The sequence below is a fragment of the Phyllobates terribilis genome, unplaced genomic scaffold, assembly GCF_046119375.1.
Source record: "Phyllobates terribilis strain yellow unplaced genomic scaffold, ASM4611937v1 Scaffold_11__3_contigs__length_659146591, whole genome shotgun sequence".
NCBI classification, from domain to species: Eukaryota; Metazoa; Chordata; class Amphibia; order Anura; family Dendrobatidae; genus Phyllobates; species Phyllobates terribilis.
Window position 1 is genome coordinate 307818669 of NW_027362771.1, and position 21215 is coordinate 307839883.

Below are 21215 nucleotides of genomic sequence, written 5' to 3' on the forward strand. Positions count from 1 at the left end.
ATTTATATAGTGTGACCTTAAAGAATGGTAAAAAAATAAAAATATACTTACCTTCTGATGGCCCCCCCAGTCTTGCTTCGCTCCGTCCTGGCTTGCCGGCAGCTCGCGGTACACTGCACTGAAGGACCTGCCGTCATATGACTATGACGTCAGCGCAGGTCCTTCAGTCCACCGCGAGCTGCCGGCAAGGGAAGACAAGCACACCGGGGGCCATCAGAAGGTAAATATAATATTTATTTTATTCTTTTTTTTTACAGGTTCTATGGTACCCGGGTCCGGAGGAGAGTCTCCTCTCCTCTCCTCCAGACCCGTGTACCATCCGCACATTGAAACGCTTGGATTCCGCATCTACAGATGCAGTGATGCGTAATCCATGCATTTCAATGCAAGTCAATGGCGGCGAAAACGCAGCACTTCCGCAAAATAATTGGTAGTGCTGCGTTTTTTTCCGCAGTGATAACCCGCAGCGGAAATTTCCGCACAATGTGCACAGCACATGCGGATTATCATTGGAGAACATGGCAGGCTTTCTACCATGCGTTTTTTAAACGTTTCTGCAGCGTTTTTGCCGCTGCGGAAGCGCTTAAAAAACATATCGTGGGCACACAGACTAATGATCTACTAACAGCTAAATCCAAAGGTCACTGCTCCCTGCTGATTCTCCTGAATCTCTCTGCCGCATTTGACACTGTGGATCACCAGCTCCTCCTCACTATGCTCCACTCTATAGGCCTCAAGGAAACCGTTCTCCTCCTACCTCTCTGACCGCCCCTTCACTGTATCTTTTGCCGGCTCCTCTTCCTCTACTCGTCCCCTTACTATTGGGGTTCCGCAGGGCTCAGTCCTAGGACCCCTCCTCTTCTCTCTATACTCTGCCCTTATTGGACAATCAGCAAATGTGGGTTCCATTATCATCTCTATGCTGACGACACCCAACTATACACCTCTTCACCTGACATCACCCCTACCCTAATACAAAATACCAAGGATTGTCTGTCCGCTGTCTCTAACATCATGTCCTCCCTCTATCTTAAACTGCATCTCTCTAAAACTGAACTTCTTGTGTTTCTCCCCTCTACTAACCCAACTCTACCTAACATCGAAATTACCTTGGAGGGTTCAACCATAACTCCCAAGCAGCACGCCCGCTGCCTTGTGGTCATATTCGACACCAACCTTTCCTTTACTCTGTAGCGCCGGCGTCCCTGCCCTCTGCTAGGCAGGGACGCTGTTCCCCTCACCCCTCTGCTCCGAGCCCGGCGTCCTCCTCCCGCTCTGCTGGCAGCGCGCGCTCCTTCCCGGCCACTGTGCTTAGGGCGCGCGCGCGCTCCCTCCCTCTTAAAGGGGCCACGCGCGCCGTCCTAAGGAGTCCCCGGCCAATGGCCGGAGGACTTCACCATATATAAGGCACCTCCTCCAACATGGAGGTGCCCGAGCAATGTTGTTGCACTGTTCACTACTCTGCTTCAGCCCTCAGGTCCCGTTGCCAGTTACCTGCCAGATTCCTGCCAGTTTGCTGTCTGATTCCTGCCTGATATTCCGCTTACCTGCCTGCTAGCCTGAGGTCCGACGGTCTGCCTACCGACTCCTGTCAGTCTGTCTAAGGACCAGCTTGCCCGCTCACCTGGGAGCGCACTTCTGCTACCTGCCTGCTAGCCTGAGGTCCGACGGTCTGCCCTCCAACTCCTGTCAGTCTGTCTATGGACCAGCTTGCCCGCTCACCTGGGAGCGCACATCTGCTACCTGCCTGCTAGCCTACCTGGAGGCTCCGCCGTCACGTGCTGTGACCACCCGCCTGTCCAGAGACTCCTGCCCGCTCACCTGGGAGCGCTCATCTGCTGCCTGTCTGCTAGCCTACCTGGAGGCTCCGCCGTCACGTGCTGTGACCACCCGCCTGTCCAGAGACTCATGCCCGCTCACCTGGGAGCGCTCATCTGCTGCCTGTCTGTTGGTCTACCTGGAGGCTCCGCCGTCACATGCTGTGACCACCCACTTATCCAGAGACTCTCGCCTGCTCACCTGGGAGCCCACGTCTACCATCTGCCTGCTAGCCTACCTGGAGGCTCAGCCGTCACAGGTCGTACCAACCCTTTACCCAGAGACTGCCCCGGGCACTTGCCGTGACCTCCTGCCCGTTCATCCAGAGACTGCCCCGGTCGCTTGCCGTGACCTCCTGCCCGTTCATCCAGAGACTGCCCCGGTCACTTGCCGTGACCTCCTGCCCGTTCATCCCTGGTCGCCACCCGCTCCCTTACAAGGACCGCCCCCTTGTATAGTAGCTCAGAGGTTCCGCCTCCCAGACCCGTTACAGTTTGCTCGGGCCATGGAACCCGGTGGCACCCAAGCTCCCTCACTCTCGGACCTGTGTCATGAACTGTCCCGTCAGAGGTCCCAACAGGAGTCCATCCTGGGTCACCTGCGGAATGTCAATTCTCGCCTGGACACTCTGACTGCTCCACCAGCAACCACCGCCAGTGCCATGACTCGCAATCCGGCAGCTCCGCTGCCCACCAATACTATGGTATCCTACCCCGGACCCCGGCTTTCTGCACCTCCTCGCTTCGGAGGCGACTCCGCTCAGGCTCGGGGCTTTATAAATCAGTGCACCCTGCACTTTGAACTCCTGTCCCACCAGTTTAACTCCGACCGGGCCAAAATTGCCTTCATCATGTCCCATCTCACCGGGGAGGCCCTGGCCTGGCTAAATCCTCTATGGGAGAGAGGAGACCCCCTGGTGTCCGACTTGTCTGCCTTTCTCACGGCTTTCCGGAAAGTCTTCGACGAACCCGGACGGAAGACCTCATCCGCATCATCTCTGCTACGCCTCCGTCAGGGAAGTCTCACCGTGGGCCAATATGCCATACGGTTCCGTACCCTTGCCTCGGAGCTGGCCTGGGATAACGACGCTTTGGTATCTGTCTTCGGGGAGGCTCTGTCCGGCCGTATTAAAGATGAACTCGCCGGTCGAGACATTCCTACCACTCTCGATGACCTAATAACTCTTGCCACCCGGATTGACTTACGGTTCCAGGAGCGTGCCAAAGAAGTCACCCGTGAGAGGAGGTTTCCACGTCTAGCTCCTACTTTTCAGAAACCCGTCACTCCCTCCGTTTCTCCCCAGGTACACTCTCCTGAGCCTATGCAGGTCGACCAGACCAAGATGGTCAAAACCCGTCAGGACTTACGCCGTGCCGAGGGGAGCTGCTTCTACTGTGGCAGTAAGGAGCACCGGATCCGTACCTGCCCGGAGAGGTCGGGAAACGCCTGTGTCTAGGTTCGCTCAGAGAGGTCGACCTAGACAAGAATAAATCCTCTCCATCTCTGCTGCTGTCAGTCTCAATTATCTGCGGGGAGAATCGTTATTTCGAACTAGCCCAACTTGACTCTGGAGCGGCCGGGAATCTTATTTCACAGGCCCTGGTAGAAAAATACTGCATTCCCACCAAACCTCTGGCTATACCATTATCTGTCGCTGCTGTGGATGGGGGCCTCTTACCACGTCCCATCCAACTCATCACCGAATCCGTAACTCTGCAGGTGGGAATGCTGCATTCTGAGAGCATCTCTTTTCATGTTCTGCCTGGACTCTCTCACGCCCTCTTACTAGGTCTACCTTGGCTCCAGAGACATGCACCCGTGCTTGACTGGCAGACCGGAGAAGTCCTTCGCTGGGGACAGGACTGTCATAAGACTTGTTTGGTTCCTGTTCATCCCGCCCGTCCTTCTCCTACCCCAACTAATCTACCTGGACTTCCGATTCCCTATTGGTCATTTGCTGATGTCTTTAATAAAAAGGAGGCAGAGACATTACCCCCTCATAGACCATACGACTGTCCTATCGACCTGTTACCTGGTACTACGCCTCCCCGTGGGCGTATTTACCCATTGTCCGCTGCTGAGACCCGGTCGATGTCCGAATATATTGAGGAGAATTTGGCCAGGGGATTCATCCGGAAATCTACCTCCCCGGCGGGAGCAGGCTTCTTTTTCGTAAAAAAGAAGGACGGCTCTCTCCGTCCCTGTATAGACTATAGAGGCCTTAACCAGATCACGGTGAAGAATAAGTACCCCCTTCTGCTCATTCCAGAATTATTTGATCGTCTGAGGGGGGCTAGAATCTTCACCAAACTGGACCTCCGTGGGGCGTACAACCTGGTCCGTATCCGTCAAGGGGATGAATGGAAGACTGCATTCAACACCCGGGACGGCCACTGTGAATATCTGGTAATGCCCTTTGGTCTCTGTAACGCTCCTGCCGTCTTTCAAGAGTTGGTCAATGACATCTTCCGGGACCTTCTCTACTCCTGCGTAGTGGTGTACCTGGACGACATCTTGGTCTTCTCTCCGGATCTCCAGACTCATCGGAGAGACGTTCGTCAGGTCCTGCTCAGGCTCAGGCAGAATCACCTCTTCGCTAAATATGAGAAGTGCCTCTTTGAGCAGACCTCGCTTCCGTTTTTGGGCTACATTATTTCTCAGACCGGCCTACGAATGGATCCAGAGAAACTGTCTGCCATCGAGAAATGGCCCCGACCGGAGGGGTTGAAGGCCATTCAGCGGTTCCTGGGCTTCGCCAACTACTACCGCCTCTTCATACCGCACTTCTCTTCCCGGACTGCCCCAATTTCCGCGCTCACCCGTAAGGGCACTAATCCCAGAGAGTGGCCGCCTGAAGCAGAGGAGGCCTTTCTTTCCCTAAAACAGGCCTTCTCTTCCGCCCCGGTGCTGCATCGCCCAGATGGCAACAAGCAGTTCTTCCTGGAGGTTGACGCCTCCTCCTCTGGAGCCGGAGCGGTACTTACCCAAAAATCATCTTCCGGGAGAATGGTAACTTGTGGCTTCTTCTCCAAACTCTTCTCCTCTTCTGAGCGCAACTATTCCATAGGAGATCGAGAGTTATTGGCCATCAAGCTGGCATTGGAGGAGTGGCGTTACCTGCTCGAAGGGGCTCTTCACCCGGTAATAATTTACACTGACCACAAGAACTTGGCTTACCTCCAGCATGCCCAGAGACTTAACCCGCGCCAAGCTCGGTGGTCCTTGTTTTTTGCTCGCTTTGATTTTATTCTTCATTTTCGCCCGGCTGACAAAAACATCAAGGCGGACGCCTTGTCCCAATCCTTTCTGGTGTCTGATCTCGAGGAGGAACCGAAACACATCATCGATCCCGCCAGAGTAATGCAGGTGGCTCCCGTGAGTCTAAATCGTCTCCCTCCCGGTAAGACGTTCGTATCAGTACCTGATCGGGAGAAGATCCTACACTGGGGTCACTCGTCTAAACTAGCTGGCCACGCCGGTCAGAAAAAGACCCTCCAGCTTATTACCCGGCACTACTGGTGGCCTACCCTGCACAAGGACGTAATAGACTTTGTTTCTGCCTGTGTGTCCTGCGCCCGCAACAAGGTTCCGAGACATCTGCCAGCCGGTCGCCTCCTTCCGCTCCCAGTACCTGCTGCCCCCTGGCAGCATATAGCAATGGACTTTATAACTGATCTCCCCGTCTCTGCCGGTTGTACGGTCATTTGGGTGGTCGCTGACCGCTTTTCCAAGATGGCTCATTTCGTTCCTCTGCCAGGCCTCCCGTCTGCACCCGAGCTGGCTAAAGACTTTATCCGCCACATCTTCCGTCTTCATGGACTGCCCCTCCACATAGTGTCGGATAGTGGGGTACAGTTCACCTCACGCTTCTGGAGAGCCACTTGTAAACTGCTAGACGTCACCCTGGACTTCTCCTCCGCTTACCACCAACAGTCTAATGGTCAAGTGGAGCGGATCAATCAGAACCTGACCAGTTACCTCCGGCACTTCGTTAATGCCCACCATTCAGACTGGGTGGATCTCCTGCCATGGGCCGAATTTTCTTACAACAATCACGAGAGCGAATCTTCCTCCAAATCCCCGTTTTTTGTTGTCTTCGGTCAGCATCCTCGGATCCCATTTCCCGTCTCCACCTCGGTGGACAATCCGGCTGCGGAATTTCTTGTTAACAAATTTTCCTCCATATGGGAGAGTACCCGGTCCGCACTCCTTCTGTCATCCGAGCGTATGAAAAGACATGCTGACAAAAAACGTCTGGATCCTCCTCAATTCCGTCCAGGGGATAAGGTCTGGCTCTCGTCCAAGTATGTCCGGCTCAAGATTCCTTCCTATAAGTTAGGGCCTCGGTTCATCTGTCCTCTGGAGTTCATCAGTCAGATCAACCCGGTGGCCTATAAATTGAAACTCCCGGCCAACTTGCGGATCCCTAACTCCTTCCATGTATCTCTCCTCAAACCTGTGGTACTTAACTCTTTTTCCAAGTCTACAGGTACGCCTCCTGCTCCGGTTTCCGCTGAAAACGAATTTGAGGTAGAGAACATTCTGGCCACCAAAAGGGTAAGAGGGAAGACCTTTTTTCTAGTAGATTGGAAGGGGTTTGGTCCTGAAGAGAGAACGTGGGAGCCCCGGGAGAACATCCATGCCCCTCTCATCCTAGCTAAATTTCTCTCTGGCCTAAAAAAGGGGGGGCCTAAAGGGGGGGGTACTGTAGCGCCGGCGTCCCTGCCCTCTGCTAGGCAGGGACTCTGTTCCCCTCACCCCTCTGCTCCGAGCCCGGCGTCCTCCTCCCGCTCTGCTGGCAGCGCGCGCTCCTTCCCGGCCACTGTGCTTAGGGCGCGCGCGCTCCCTCCCTCTTAAAGGGGCCACGCGCGCCGTCCTAAGGAGTCCCCGGTCAATGGCCGGAGGACTTAACCATATATAAGGCACCTCCTCCAAAATGGAGGTGCCCGAGCAATGTTGTTGCACTGTTCACTACTCTGCTTCAGCCCTCAGGTCCCGTTGCCAGTTACCTGCCAGATTCCTGCCAGTTTGCTGTCTGATTCCTGCCTGATATTCCGCTTACCTGCCTGCTAGCCTGAGGTCCGACGGTCTGCCTACCGACTCCTGTCAGTCTGTCTAAGGACCAGCTTGCCCGCTCACCTGGGAGCGCACTTCTGCTACCTGCCTGCTAGCCTGAGGTCTGACGGTCTGCCCTCCAACTCCTGTCAGTCTGTCTATGGACCAGCTTGCCCGCTCACCTGGGAGCGCACATCTGCTACCTGCCTGCTAGCCTACCTGGAGGCTCCGCCGTCACGTGCTGTGACCACCCGCCTGTCCAGAGACTCCTGCCCGCTCACCTGGGAGCGCTCATCTGCTGCCTGTCTGCTAGCCTACCTGGAGGCTCCGCCGTCACGTGCTGTGACCACCCGCCTGTCCAGAGACTCCTGCCTGCTCACCTGGGAGCGCTCATCTGCTGCCTGTCTGTTGGTCTACCTGGAGGCTCCGCCGTCACATGCTGTGACCACCCGCTTATCCAGAGACTCTCGCCTGCTCACCTGGGAGCCCACGTCTACCATCTGCCTGCTAGCCTACCTGGAGGCTCAGCCGTCACAGGTCGTACCAACCCTTTACCCAGAGACTGCCCCGGTCACTTGCCGTGACCTCCTGCCCGTTCATCCAGAGACTGCCCCGGTCACTTGCCGTGACCTCCTGCCCGTTCATCCAGAGACTGCCCCGGTCACTTGCCGTGACCTCCTGCCCGTTCATCCCTGGTCGCCACCCGCTCCCTTACAAGGACCGCCCCCTTGTATAGTAGCTCAGAGGTTCCGCCTCCCAGACCCGTTACATACTCCCCCATATCCGATCACTCACTCGCTCCTGTCACGTGCATCTTAAAAACATCTCCAGAATCTGACCTTTTCTCACCTTTGAAACTGCTAAAACTCTTACTGTAGCTCTTATTCACTCTCATCTGGACTACTGCAACTCTCTTCTGATCGGTCTCCCTCTTACCAAACTTTCTCCTCTCCAATCCATCCTGAATGCGGCAACAAGAGTTGTATTTCTGTCCAGCTGCTTCACTGATGCCTCCATCTTGTGCCAGTCATTACACTGGTTGCCCATCCGCTACAGGGTCCAATATAAACTCATCGCTCTCACCCACAAAGCTCTCCACAGTTCTGCACCACCTTATATCTCCTCTCTCATCTCTGTCTATCGCCCTACACATGCCCTCCATTCAGCAAACGACCTAAGACTAACATTCCCCATAATCCGAACCTCGCACCTCCGTCTCCAAGACTTCTCTCGTGCTGCGCCAGTTCTCTGGAATGCACTACCCCAGGTGATCCGACTGATGCCTAGCCCCATGTCTTCAAGAGGGCTTTAAAAACCCATCTCTTTAAACAAGCCTACCACCTAAGCTACTCAGTAAATTAACTTTCCCCTGTTCCCTCCTTCTAAATATTATTCACAATCTGTTCCCTATTCATCATCTGTCTCCACACCCTGCATGCACAAGATAACTGCACTCAGTACTTGAATATTGCACTTAAACATACTGGTTGATGACCGGATCATGCAGTTTTATGTGAAAATCCCTATTTATTATAATTGCCAGATCTGAAATAACAAGCACTTTTCACCTATTGTGTCCCCCCATTTCCTTGTAGATTGTAAGCTTGCGAGCAGGGACCTCACTCCTAATGTAACTGTTTAAAATGTCTTAACTTGTATTGAATTTATTGTCTGTATATGCCCCCGCTTAATTGTAAAGTGCTGCGGAATATGTTGGCGCTATATAAATAAAAAAATATTATCATTATTATAATATAGGGGCGCTGAATTCATTAAGAGACGCATGTCACTTAATGAATTTGATGCATCTGAGTAGCATACAGCACCATATGCTGCACCAGAAATGCTACTCCAGTAAGAGGCTGGGGTAGCATTTCTGGCGTACTAAACACAGGAACTTTTATGACATCTCATCCTAAATCCATATGTATTAATATGGAGTTGGTTCCCCTACTGGAGCTATTTCAGCTTCCACTCTTCTGGGGAGGCTTTCTACAAGATTTTGGAGAGTCTGGTGATGTTTGCCCATTCATCCAGAGGAGCATTTGCCAGGTCAGACACTGATGTTGGACATGAGCTTGCAATCTCTGTCGCTCTCTACCTGCCCTCCAAGTGTAGTGCAAGGTCTGTTACTCTCTACATGCCCTCTGTAAGTCATACGGGGTTTGTTACTCTTTTCTTGCCCTCCATTTGTAGAGCACTGTGTGTCACTCTCTACTTGCTCTTCATGTATAGCATGGGGTCTGTCCCTTCCCTCTAACTATTATGGGGTCGGTCACTCTCTACCTATCCTCCATGTGTATTGCGGGGTCTGATGCTCTCTACCTGTCCTCCATGTATAGTGTGGGGTTGGTCACTCTCTACCTATCCCCCATGTGTAGTGCAGGGTCTGATGCTCACTACCTGTCCTCCATGTGTACTGCGGGGTCTGTCACTCTCTACCTGTCCTCCATGTGTAGTGGGGGGTCTGTCACTCTCTACCTGTTCTCCATATGTAGTGTGAGGTCCATCGCTCTCTGCATGTCCTCCATGTGTAGTGCAGGGTCTGATACTCTCTACCTGCCCTCCATATATAGTGTGGGGTCCATCGCTCTCTACCTGTCCTCCATGTATAGTGCAGGGTCTGTCACCCACTACCTGTCCTCCATGTGTAGTGTGGGGTTTGATGTTCTCTACCTGCCCTCCATGTGTAGTGTGGAGTCTGATACTCTCTACCTGTCCTCCATGTGTAGTACGGGGTCTGTCACCCACTACCTGTCCTCCATGTATAGTGCGGGGTCTTATGCTCTCTACCTGCCCTCCATGTGTAGTGTTGGGTCCATCGCTCTCTATATGCCCTCCATGTGTAGTGTGGGGTTCATTGCTCTCTACCTGTCCTCCATGTGTAGTGTTGGGTCCATCGCTCTCTACCTGCCCTCCATGTGTAGTGTGGGGTCCATCGCTCTCTACCTGTCCTCCATGTGTAGTGCGGGGTCTGTCACCCACTACCTGTCCTCCATGTGTAGTGTGGGGTCTGATACTCTCTACCTGTCCTCCATGTGTAGTGTGGGGTCCATCTCTCTCTACCTGTCCTCCGTGTGGGATCTGTCACTCCCAGTCCGCCCTCCCAGTGAGAAAACAGCAAAGTGTTTTTTTTTTTTGATTAAGCCCAGACCCAGATGATAGCTATGTCTCATTGAGTTACTGAGTTATCAAGGATGAAAACAGGTCCACTCCCTGTAACCTTTTCAAGAACAGATTTTTTTCGTTTTTACGCTTTTGTTCCCCCCTTCTTCTTCCAAAATGTATAACTTTTTTATTTTTCCATCGCTATAGCTGTATGACGGACAAGTTGTACCTTTGAAGAAAACTATAAATTTTACTATTTTACTATATAATGTTCTGAAAAATAAATCGAACTTTTATGGGCTTGATCATACCAAATATGTTCATTTTTTTATTTCTTTCCTTTTGAACTTGGAAAGCATAATGATTTACATTTTTATAATTTTTTTTATAATATTGGCTGTATTATTATCATTTTATCTTTTAGTCCCCTTAGTGGGCTTGAAACTGTGATTGTTTGACAACTTATACTATGTACTGCAATATTACATTATTGCAGTTTATAGTGTACCTGATGTTCTCTTATGATGCCCAGCCTGAGGACTAAAATGACAGCTTTGGGACCTTCAGCAGGTCCCAGTCAGCCATGGTGACCCATCGGTTCCCAGCAATCATATCCTTGATTGACAGCAGAATTTAAAAGGTTAAATAGCAGTGATCTGAGTTAGCTTTGGTCACTGCTGTTACAGGCAGATGCTGGCAGTCTAACACCACCAGAGTTTGTCTGGTATGCACCCCGCGTGCGACCTGTAACGAAAATTCTAAGTCACAGGTCATTAAAGTGGACTTTTAATAAACTTGGACTATATAAACTGTACATTTCTTCAGATAGTGGCAGGAATATACATTAAATTTTTTTTTTGCATTCCGCTGTGCAGATATAGTTTGCCAAAATTACTAGCGCCCAATTGTTTTTGTTTTTTTTACCATTAAACTGGGCATTTGATGCTGTTAAGCTGTGTGCTTTCATCCCACTATGACGCTGTCCAATCATAAAAAGACAATGTCATAGGTAGGAAAACATTGACACCCACAATTCTAACCAACATGAAACACCCATACTGCTATATGCAGGAATGTAGATTCATAAGGTCCAGGTTTGTGAAAGGTCCTGGTTAAAGAGACCCTGACAGCTGATACGTGATGCCCAGTCCATGGGCAGAGAGTATCAGTCAATGACACAATTTCAGAGAATAACAATGTAAAAGACAACATGGACCGAGCCACACGAGAGATTAGTCGGACAGGTGGGTCCCTGGGACTTCATCCTGTCCACTGCCAATGACTGACAGGTCTCCCTATACACACATGCAGAGAAGGATCTGTCACTCAAGGGAAGGCAGAGAAGCTGCCGGGGACCCATCCGACGAGTCTCCTGTACGGCTTGAACTACAGCATCATTTAAAGTATGTTTTTTTCTGAAATTCTGGAGCGTTTCAGTCAAACATATTTGGCTGAAATATTAGACATTGTCTAAAACACTTGTCCGTGGATCAGACAGGATGCATCAGCTGTCAGGTTACCCTTAAAGAAACTCTCCCATCTATTTTTTTATTAAATGTGTGTATATGTGTACGTAGTGTATTGTCAGTGTATTAAAGGGGTTGTCCACTACTATTGATAATGCCCCACGTATTTTTATGGTTAAAAGAAATGTCTTTGTAAATACCTTGCGCTGCTGTTCTTGCCTATGAGCGGCGCTATCCTTGGCCGCTCACAGGCATCACGTGACCCCCGGCAGCAGCCGGCTCCGACATCCGCCGATGTCACATCAAGTTCCGGCTGCAGCCGGGCGTGACCCAGTGCTGAGCTCCATGATGAGTGATGGGCGGGGTTACCCCACACGTCACACCCACCATCCACTGCGCGCTTTCCCTCTCATTCATTGGGAAAGCACACTGTGGATGCTGGGTGTGACGTGCTGGGTAACCCCGTCCACAACCCAGCAGCCACCACGGGGACCGCGTCACTGATGTCACACCTCACTTGACGTGACATCAGCGGGGGTCATGTGATGCCTGTGAGCAGTCACCGATAGCGCCACTCACAGGCAGAAACAGCAGCACAAAGGTATTTACAAAGATATTTCTTTTCACCACAAAAATACATTGGGGCATTATCAATAGTAGTGGACAACCCCTTTTAATGTACTCATCTACCACCACTCTTTCTGGAGTCCAGCGCCGCTATTCTTCGCTTCTCAGTGACATCATCGCAATTCCGACTAGCCGGCTTACTCTATGCTCTATGTGTGAGCCAGGAAGTCTCTTTTACACTGTAAGCCAATGGCACCTGGTTCTGATGCTCCATAGACTTATAATGTAAAAGTCACTTCCAGGTCACACAGAGCGCAGCGTCACTCGGAGTCTGCAGAGCAGTGAAGTCACTAAGAGGAGAAGAACGGCGCTGGACGCCGGAGAGAGTGGTGGTAGGTGAGTATATTAATACACTCACACTACATTACATGCACATATACATACAATTAATAAATAATTATAAATGGGAGTCCTTCCTTAAAGGGGTTAAAACCAAGTGTGTTGACATGTCTGCACCTGACAGGCTCCCCCACCCCTGATTGATTGTAACAGAGCTGAAAACTTTCCCGTTATGGTGTCTGCCATTTCACTAGACTGTATGATCCTGTTTTTTTCTTTCCAGCACTTGGGGCACAATCTGTGACCTAGAATAAAAACTGTGACTGGATACCCTGCAGTAAATAAATGAATAGTAATCGCACATGTAAATAACATAGGGTACTTAGTTGTCATTTTTTTTTAATCAAATGAGCGTAAAAGCCATCCCAACGTGACAAGCTGTACCAGCTGTGAGAAAGTGTACCCACTGTGACAAGATGTACCCACTGTGACAAGGTGTACCCATCGTGACAAGGTGTACCCATCAGACATGGTGTGCCCACTGTGACAAGGTGTACCCACTGTCACATGGTGTACCCATCAGACAAGGTGTACCAACTGTGACATAGTGTACCCATCAGAGAAGGTTACCCACTCTGACTAGGTGTACCCACTCTGACAAGGTGTACCCACTGTAACTAGGTGTACCCATCAGACACGGTGTACTCATTACACAAGGTGTACCCACTGTGACAAGGTGTACCCACTGTGACATGGTGTTCCCATTACACAAGGTGTACCCACTGTGACATGGTGTTCCCATTACACAAGGTGTACCCACTGTGGCAAGATGTACCCATCAGACACGGTGTATTCATTACACAAGGTGTACCCACAGTCACAAGGTGTACCCACTGTTGTAAGGTGTACCCATCAGACGTGTACCTACTGTGACATGGTGTACTTATTACACAAGGTGTACCCACTGTGACAAGGTTTACCAATCAAACAAGGTGTACCCCCTGTGGCAAAGTGTACCCACCAAACAAGGTGTACCCACTGTTGTAAGATGTATCCATCAGACGAGTACCCACTGTGACATGGTGTACTCATTACACAAGGTGTACCCACCGTGACATGGTGTACCCATCAAACAAGGTGTACCCACTGTGACATGGTGTACCCATCAAACAAGGTGTACCCACTGTGATATGGTGTACCCATCAAACAAGGTGTACCCACTGTGATATGGTGTACCCATCAAACAAGGTGTACCCACTGTAACAAAGCGTACCCATCAGGTGGTCTGATCTCCAGTATCTCACCACACTATGTGTCAGTTATAACCCACAACCTGAGTGAACCTGGCGAGTACTGGATGTGACGCAGTGTGAGATCAGCGGTCAGTGTCACCTGTTACTCCCCACATTGGTGTCCGCTTCTTTGCCTGGTTGGGCCAGCATTGAGTGCACTGACTTTGATGAACGGCATACTTATCTGTTGAAGTTTGCGTTTAGTGGCCCAAAGTCAGTAAGCCCATTAAACACCACCCTTGGTTGCCCACTTTGATGCCCATTTGGTGCCAGCGGTGTATATTTTGCAGCTGATACCACCTCACTACATTATATTTGTGATTAGTTTTGCTGTTTTTTATATTTGCAAAAATAAGTGAAAAAAAAATGTGAGTAAGAGACTGCTGAAGAAGCCCCGTCTGCACGGTGCATTGCTTGTTGTATCCGCGATGCGCTAACAGTCACGTGACTGACAACGGGACCCCCTACAGAGAAGCCCCCTGACAATTAGCGGGAGACACAGGCTGTCCCACCATGAACGTGGAAACCGGTCACTTCTATAACACCAGTGTCTGCAGCACCGCGGCGACCCACACACCGGACCGTGCACTAGCTGCGCCACGCCCCTTCCCGTCCACTTCAGTCATGTGACGTCTTGACGTCACAACCACAGCGCTACATGCCGGCAGTCACCGGTCGGCGGGAAGTTGTCTCAGACGTCCACGAGTCCTGCCTGTACCGAGCAGAAGAGGAGCATGATGGTTACCGGAGCTTTCTGTCAGTTGTACCACTTAACTGTGTGAAGGAAGCTCCTCTGTTTACGTCCCCGCTTCCACAGTCGTGACTGACGCGTGTAGCCGCTTATTACCTCTAGTCATGGCTGACTGTAAAAAGAGCAGTCCCTTCCTGGATCCCATAATGGGTAATCATACCGTGCTCTCCCATCTTGTATCTGGCGTGTTCAGGGGGCTAATAAGGAGGCAGTAACAGCTTATATAGGTATTGTGTATAAGGGGAGAGGTACTGTACAGCACATTAATGGCGGAATAGGTACTTGTATCGAGGTGGGGGGGAGAGAGGGACGGGGTACGCGTCTCGAGGTGGGGGAGAGAGAGGGACGGGGTACGTGTCTCGAGGTGGGGGGGAGGGACGGGGTACGCGTCTCGAGGTGGGGGGGAGGGACGGGGTACGTGTCTCGAGGTGGGGGGGGACGGGGTACGTGTCTCGAGGTGGGGGGGAGGGACGGGGTACGCGTCTCGAGGTGAGGGGGGGAGGGACGGGGTACGTGTCTCGAGGTGGGGGGGAGGGACGGGGTACGCGTCTCGAGGTGAGGGGGGGAGGGACGGGGTACGCGTCTCGAGGTGGGGGGGCGGGGTACGCGTCTCGAGGTAGGGGGGGAGGGAGGGGGTACGCGTCTCGAGGTGAGGGGGGAGGGACGGGGTACGCGTCTCGAGGTGAGGGGGGAGGGACGGGGTACGCGTCTCGAGGTGAGGGGGGGAGGGACGGGGTACGCGTCTCGAGGTGAGGGGGGGAGTGACGGGGTACGCGTCTCGAGGTGGGGGGGGAGAGGGACGGGGTACGCGTCTCGAGGTGGGGGGGGAGAGGGACGGGGTACGCGTCTCGAGGTGGGGGGGGAGAGGGACGGGGTACGCGTCTCGAGGTGGGGGGGAGAGGGACGGGTACGCGTCTCGAGGTGGGGGAGAGAGGGACGGGGTACGCGTCTCGAGGTGTGGGGGAGAGGGGGACGGGGTACGCGTCTCGAGGTGTGGGGGGGAGAGGGACGGGGTACGCGTCTCGAGGTGTGGGGGGGAGAGGGACGGGGTACGCGTCTCGAGGTGGGGGGGAGAGGGACGGGGTACGCGTTTCGAGGTGTGGGGGGGAGAGGGACGGGGTACGCGTCTCGAGGTGGGGGGGAGAGGGACGGGGTACGCGTCTCGAGGTGTGGGGGGGAGAGGGACGGGGTACGCGTCTCGACGTGGAGGGGGAGAGGGACGGGGTACGCGTCTCGACGTGGAGGGGGAGAGGGACGGGGTACGCGTCTCGAGGTGGGGGGGGAGAGGGACAGGATGGGGTCACGTGTATTTCTTATGTCCATACACGTGCCAAGGATCTGCCAAACCAGTGTTCAGCCAGCTTTATGGCCAGTCAGCCTTTACAGTTAAAGTGCTGTACTTTACACCTTATGCCTGCTACACTTGAGATTTGTCTGAATACAGCTGTATTGGATGTAATTGTATTGTTTGCTTATTATTTCTTAGGAGAGAAAACCGCGCATCAAATTCAGTCTACGTCATTTATTGATTCAGCCATCAAGATGAGAAGAGAGGCACATGCCCGCAATGTTGTCTTAGCCTGGGGGCTTTTGAATTTGTCTCTGGCAGGAATGATTTATACAGAAATGTGAGTAAAACTAGAAATTTTCAACCATTTTGACCTTCCCAATAAACCCTGTGCCACAGTGTGTGATGGCTACAAGTGTGGCAACCCTGATTTGATTATTTTCTTAAACTTGTCTCTATGCATAAAGTTACGTTGATAATGCAACATTTTTATGGTCTGTTTCCCAGTTATGTACAAGATATTTTGTTTTAGTTAACATGTCTGTGTAATATACTGTATTTCTGTAGAATATTTGCAGTTCACATGCTGCTAAAAAAGACAATACAATGTTATGGCATTTTCTTCTTCCACAATGTAAGGGCTCTTTCACATGTCAGTGTCTCCAGTACACGTGTGGTGAGTTTCCACACGTACCGGAGACACATACACATGTCAGTGTGTTTTCACAGACTATGTATCCGTTTTTTACACGCTGTATGCTGCAAAATGTCCCACACTGATGACACATAGATGACCTCCGTGTGTCATCAGTGTGACACTTACTGGTGTTCCCAGGCGCCGAATGCTGGAGGCATCTGTCATCATTGTCCCCTGCTGGCGCTGCGATCAGCACCAGAAGGGGAGAATTCTCACAGTTGTATTGTGCCTTTGCTGTGTCCAGCAAGTTTTAAAATAAGAATAAAATAAAAAAAATCCTTATACTCGCCTTTCCAAAGTTGAAAAAAATCCAGTGTCCCACGCTGTAATCCATCTGACCGTCAGGTGACCACACACGCTCAGGAGCAGGGCAGAATGATTCACTGCAGCGAGCGGGCCCCTGACCTGTGCTGAGCTCACTGAGCGGTGTCCTGTCACTCACTAAGCTCACCCGGCGCTTGGGAATAGTGCTAACGGTACACTGATTCCCAGGCACCAGTACGTGTGATACTGATGCGGCACACGGGTAGACACAGATATCTCCGGTACTGTTACCAGTACCGGAAATATCTGGACATGTGAACGAGCCCTAAGACTGCTAAGGCTAAGTTCCAACAATGAATATTTAGTGCGCTTTTTATATTCTATATTTTCTGCACCAATTAGCTAAATTAAACTGCATTATTTTTCAAATTTTCATTCCGTTTTTGAATGTGTTTTTTTTTTTTTGTTAAACTCCTTGACAGCATCATAGGAGGTGCCCTAATAGGGACAGGAAACACAAAGAGGATAAATAGCCCCTCCTATCCTCATTTTTTTGTTCTCCCTGTCCCTATGGGACAAAGATTACCTTTTCTTACCGGGCTGCTGAGGTCAATTGCCTTACCTTCCTCCTCTGATAGCTGTTCCTGTCTTCCTTGGATTCAGGACCACCCCCCTTCCCAATATCGTGCTACTATTCAACGTCACTTCTAGTTGCGTTTCACGCTGCAATGCGGTAGAATGCACTTCCAGTTTCCACCCGTCCAGCACAGGCTCTTGATCTCAGGAGATTGATGGCTTCGTTTTTTCGGCACCGCCAGTGGCTTCGTCAGTGGTCCAACCATAGATTATGGCCGCGCTAAGTCTTGGTCACTGGTCTGTAAGTAACTGACTGAAGACACCTTAAGATAAAACCAACATTACTTTATCTAGGGAGCGTCGCCTTCCTGCTTCGCATCTGCTGGGCATAGCACAACCTCAGGCCCAGTAAGTACTTCCTGGTATGGGTAGCTCTCAACTTTTTTTTTTTGGTGCAGCTATTATTGCTTCTCCCCTCTTTACTTTCAGGAGGATTAGAATCTTGCACCAAAAGTTAAAGATAAAACTGCAAATCATAAATGCGCCATTTGCTGTGAAAAGATTTCAACTTTTCATAAGAAACTCACTATTGCACTAAAAAAATAGTGAGAGAGGAACAACTTTCCCTATTAGAAGAAATAAAGGACATTCTCTCTGTATCTATCTTCTCTTAATCCCCTTCTCTGGAACCATGTGGGGCCAAAAAGAGGTAGATATTATAAGAGAATTAAGATTCAGAAGTCCGTGTCATAATTTGAGAAGATGCTGGAGGAAGGAGGACTCCATTTTATGGTCCAAGAGAACAGGAAATCTTTTTTTATCTGAGGACATGGAAAAGCTCCCTATGTCAGTAAGAGCACTATGGAAGAGAGAGTGAGGACAAACACGGGCAGTCAAGGACAAATTGTTTGGCTGATTCATAAGATCCAAAAGGAAGATGGTATTTCCAATTAATGATTGTCCAGAGTCTGATTCTGGATGAATGAGAATTCCCTGAGAAACCATTGGGTGTCCCAAACGAAATAAAGGACTTATTTTCCATGGGGGAAGAAGTAGCTAAATGCTGGTCTGAACTACCAAGGATTGACAGCAAGCTAGCTAACAAGACGACCTTACCGTTCTGAAGTTTCATCACATTTTTACGTTTTTACGATCTATGACGTATAGGTACGTCATAGGTCGCCTCCCCTTCTTTGATGTGGGCTCCGGTACTGAGCCTACACCTTTTCCGGAACATGACGGCTGATAGGAGCGCATGACAGCTGATCAGATCAGCCACGGGTGGAATCGCGATCCACCCGTGGCTGTTAACATGTTAAATGCCGCTGTCAATCTCTGATGGCTGCATTTAACATGCCCGCGCCGGAAGCGTGTCACTAACTTCACCCAATAGCTCCCCTGTCACATGATCACGGGGCTCCAATAGGTTGGCATGACAACCAGGGGTCTGCAGAAGAAAAAAATATATACATACGGTGGCGACCAAAAGTTTTGCATTTTTTTTTTTTTTTTTTTAAAAAGTGTGATTACTTCTGTCTGGTCGTTATGATGCCATTTCCCTGGTGATGAATTGAAAGTGCATGAAGTTGTCCTCATGCAAGACCTTTAATTTTAACCAAAATACTTTTGAATATAGGTATGGTCATTTAATTAAAGAGAACTGACTGCCAAAAGTTTTACATATACAATTTATTGGTCACAACATAAGAGTAATTCATTGTTTACAATGCCATAACTTAGTATTTTGTATCCTAACCTCTTGGTTTAATTATTGCACCACACCGATGGGACATTGAAGCCACTAGGGTATTCAAGACATCTTGAGAGATCTTGCTCTATTCCATTTGCAAATCAGCAAGCAATTCATCTTTATTGCTATGGGTACTGGCCCCAACTCGTCGCCCTAACTCATCCCAAAGGTCTTCTATAGGGTTTAAATCAGGTGATTGGCTTGGCCATTGCAACAGGTGAACATTTTTCTTTGCTAACCAATTTTTGACTAAATTGGATGTGTGCTTAGGATCATTGTTTTGCTGGAATTTCCATCCCCTGCCTACTTTGATTTTACTATGTGCCAGTATTACATTCTCCAGTATATCCTTGTACATGGTAGCATTCATATTTCCAGCAATTCTATGCAGAGGGCCAATGGCAGACGCAGAAAAGCAGCCCCACACCATGACATTGCCACCACCATGTTTCACTGTAGGTGTTTGGTACCTTACATCAGGGTTCCCCAACTCCAGTCTTCAAGGCCCACCAACAGGTCACGTTTTCATGATTTCCTTAGTATTGCACAGCTAATGCCTGTTGCATGATTGCCTGTGCAGGTGATGCAGTTATCACCTGTGCAATACTAAGGAAATCCTGAAAACATGACCTGTTGATGGGTCTTGAGGACTGGAGTTGGGGAACCCTGCCTTACATCATTACGTTTTCCAATTGGGCGGTATATATAGTGCTTGCCATCACTACCAAACAGATTGAACTTTGGTCTAAGGTGTTGTGGTCGGATGAATCAATCTGTCTCTTTTCCATTGGCTGTGTTCTTTGGCAAACTCAAGTCGGACCTTCCTGTTCTTTGCAGAGATGAAAGGCTTCTTGACTGGAACTCGTTCATTCAACCCTACTGCTCTTAGCCGTCGCACCACAGTTTGGCGACTCACTTTGATCCCATATTCTTCGTTCATTTCGTGTGAAATCTGTAGAGCACTTTTATGGACAAAGGGTACTGACTTTTTGTTAATAATGTGATCAACTCTGGAGGAAGTTTTCCGTGGTCGTCCACTTCTAGGTTTGTCTTCTGTTCCATAACCTTCTTTTCCTTTCTTTAATATACGTGACACTTGACTCTGAGAACAGTTGAATTCCTTAGCTACCTCTTTTGGGCTTTTGCCTGACTTCACTCTCAGAATAACAAGTTTCCTGACATCTGGTGATAAATTTGGCTTTGTCTTTGCTATCTTTTAACCTAAAAAAAAAACACACCAAAAAATAAAATAAAGCATTTTAGGCAAAATTCGACTACCCATGACAAAATATGCAAAACATTTGGCCAAACAAATGTTGAAAACTAACGCACAAAATGATAAAACAGTCTCAAACACAATTTTTGTCCTTATAGCTGACAAGTATTTGCTTCCAGTTTGCTAAAATCACCAGGACAATGGCATCACAACAACCACAGAACTAATCACACTTTAAAAAAAAAAAAGCAAAACTTTTGGTCGCCACTGTATTTGGTATCGCCATGTTTGGAATCGCCCGATCTATCAAAATGTAAAAAGAATTAACCTGATCGGTAAACGGTGTAACGAGAAGAAAAATCGAAACACCAGAACTTCATTTTTTGGTCACTAAAACATTAGCTCGGTGCACAAATAAATAAGCCCTCACCAAAAAACCCCCCGAAAAAACAATTGTGGAATTCAATGTCACTGCACTTGGATTTTTTTATTTCCTGTTTTCCAGTACACTATATGATAAAATCAGTGCCGTTCAAAAGTACAACTCGTCCTGCAAAAAAACAGCCCTCACACTGCCATATTGAAAAAAGTTATGGCTCTGGGAAGAAGGGGAGCAAAAAACAAAAAACGAAAATCCCAAGGTGGTGAAGGGGTTAAAGACCTGATGAATTGGAAGATAAACTGTGTGTTGAAGAAATCTACAGAAACTACTGCAGCATTGTTAAGAACAAATGTTTCCATTTGTGCTCTGAGGTCCATGTTTCGATAGGTAAGCCAAATTGATGATCTTCTTAGAATGGGAACTCCTAGAGAAGATTTGACCTCCTTGCCTCTTCTCCAGAAAGCCACAGGATTTCTAGCAGATGTCGCAGCTGAATCAGAGTAGAGGCTAGTTCAGTACTGTCAAGTATAACGAGACAGGCTCTATGGCTAGAGGTGGAATGGAAATGTAGTTTCTAAATCAAAACTATGCTCTATTCCTTTTCAGGGAGAATATATTATCGGTCCAACCTTAGACGAGTTAAAGA

General features: G+C 49.6%; 1 protein-coding gene across 1 annotated transcript in view; it reads left to right on the top strand.

Moving 5' to 3' along the window:
- The first annotated feature begins 14265 nt into the window (after nucleotides 1-14265).
- Nucleotides 14266-21215, top strand: part of TMEM209 (transmembrane protein 209) — a 60594-nt gene continuing 53644 nt past the window's right edge. The window contains exons 1-2 of the mRNA XM_073650751.1: nucleotides 14266-14546; nucleotides 15883-16024. Coding sequence (XP_073506852.1) covers nucleotides 14501-14546; nucleotides 15883-16024 — 188 coding nt within the window. The 5' untranslated portion in view covers nucleotides 14266-14500. The remainder of the gene's footprint in view (nucleotides 14547-15882; nucleotides 16025-21215) is intronic.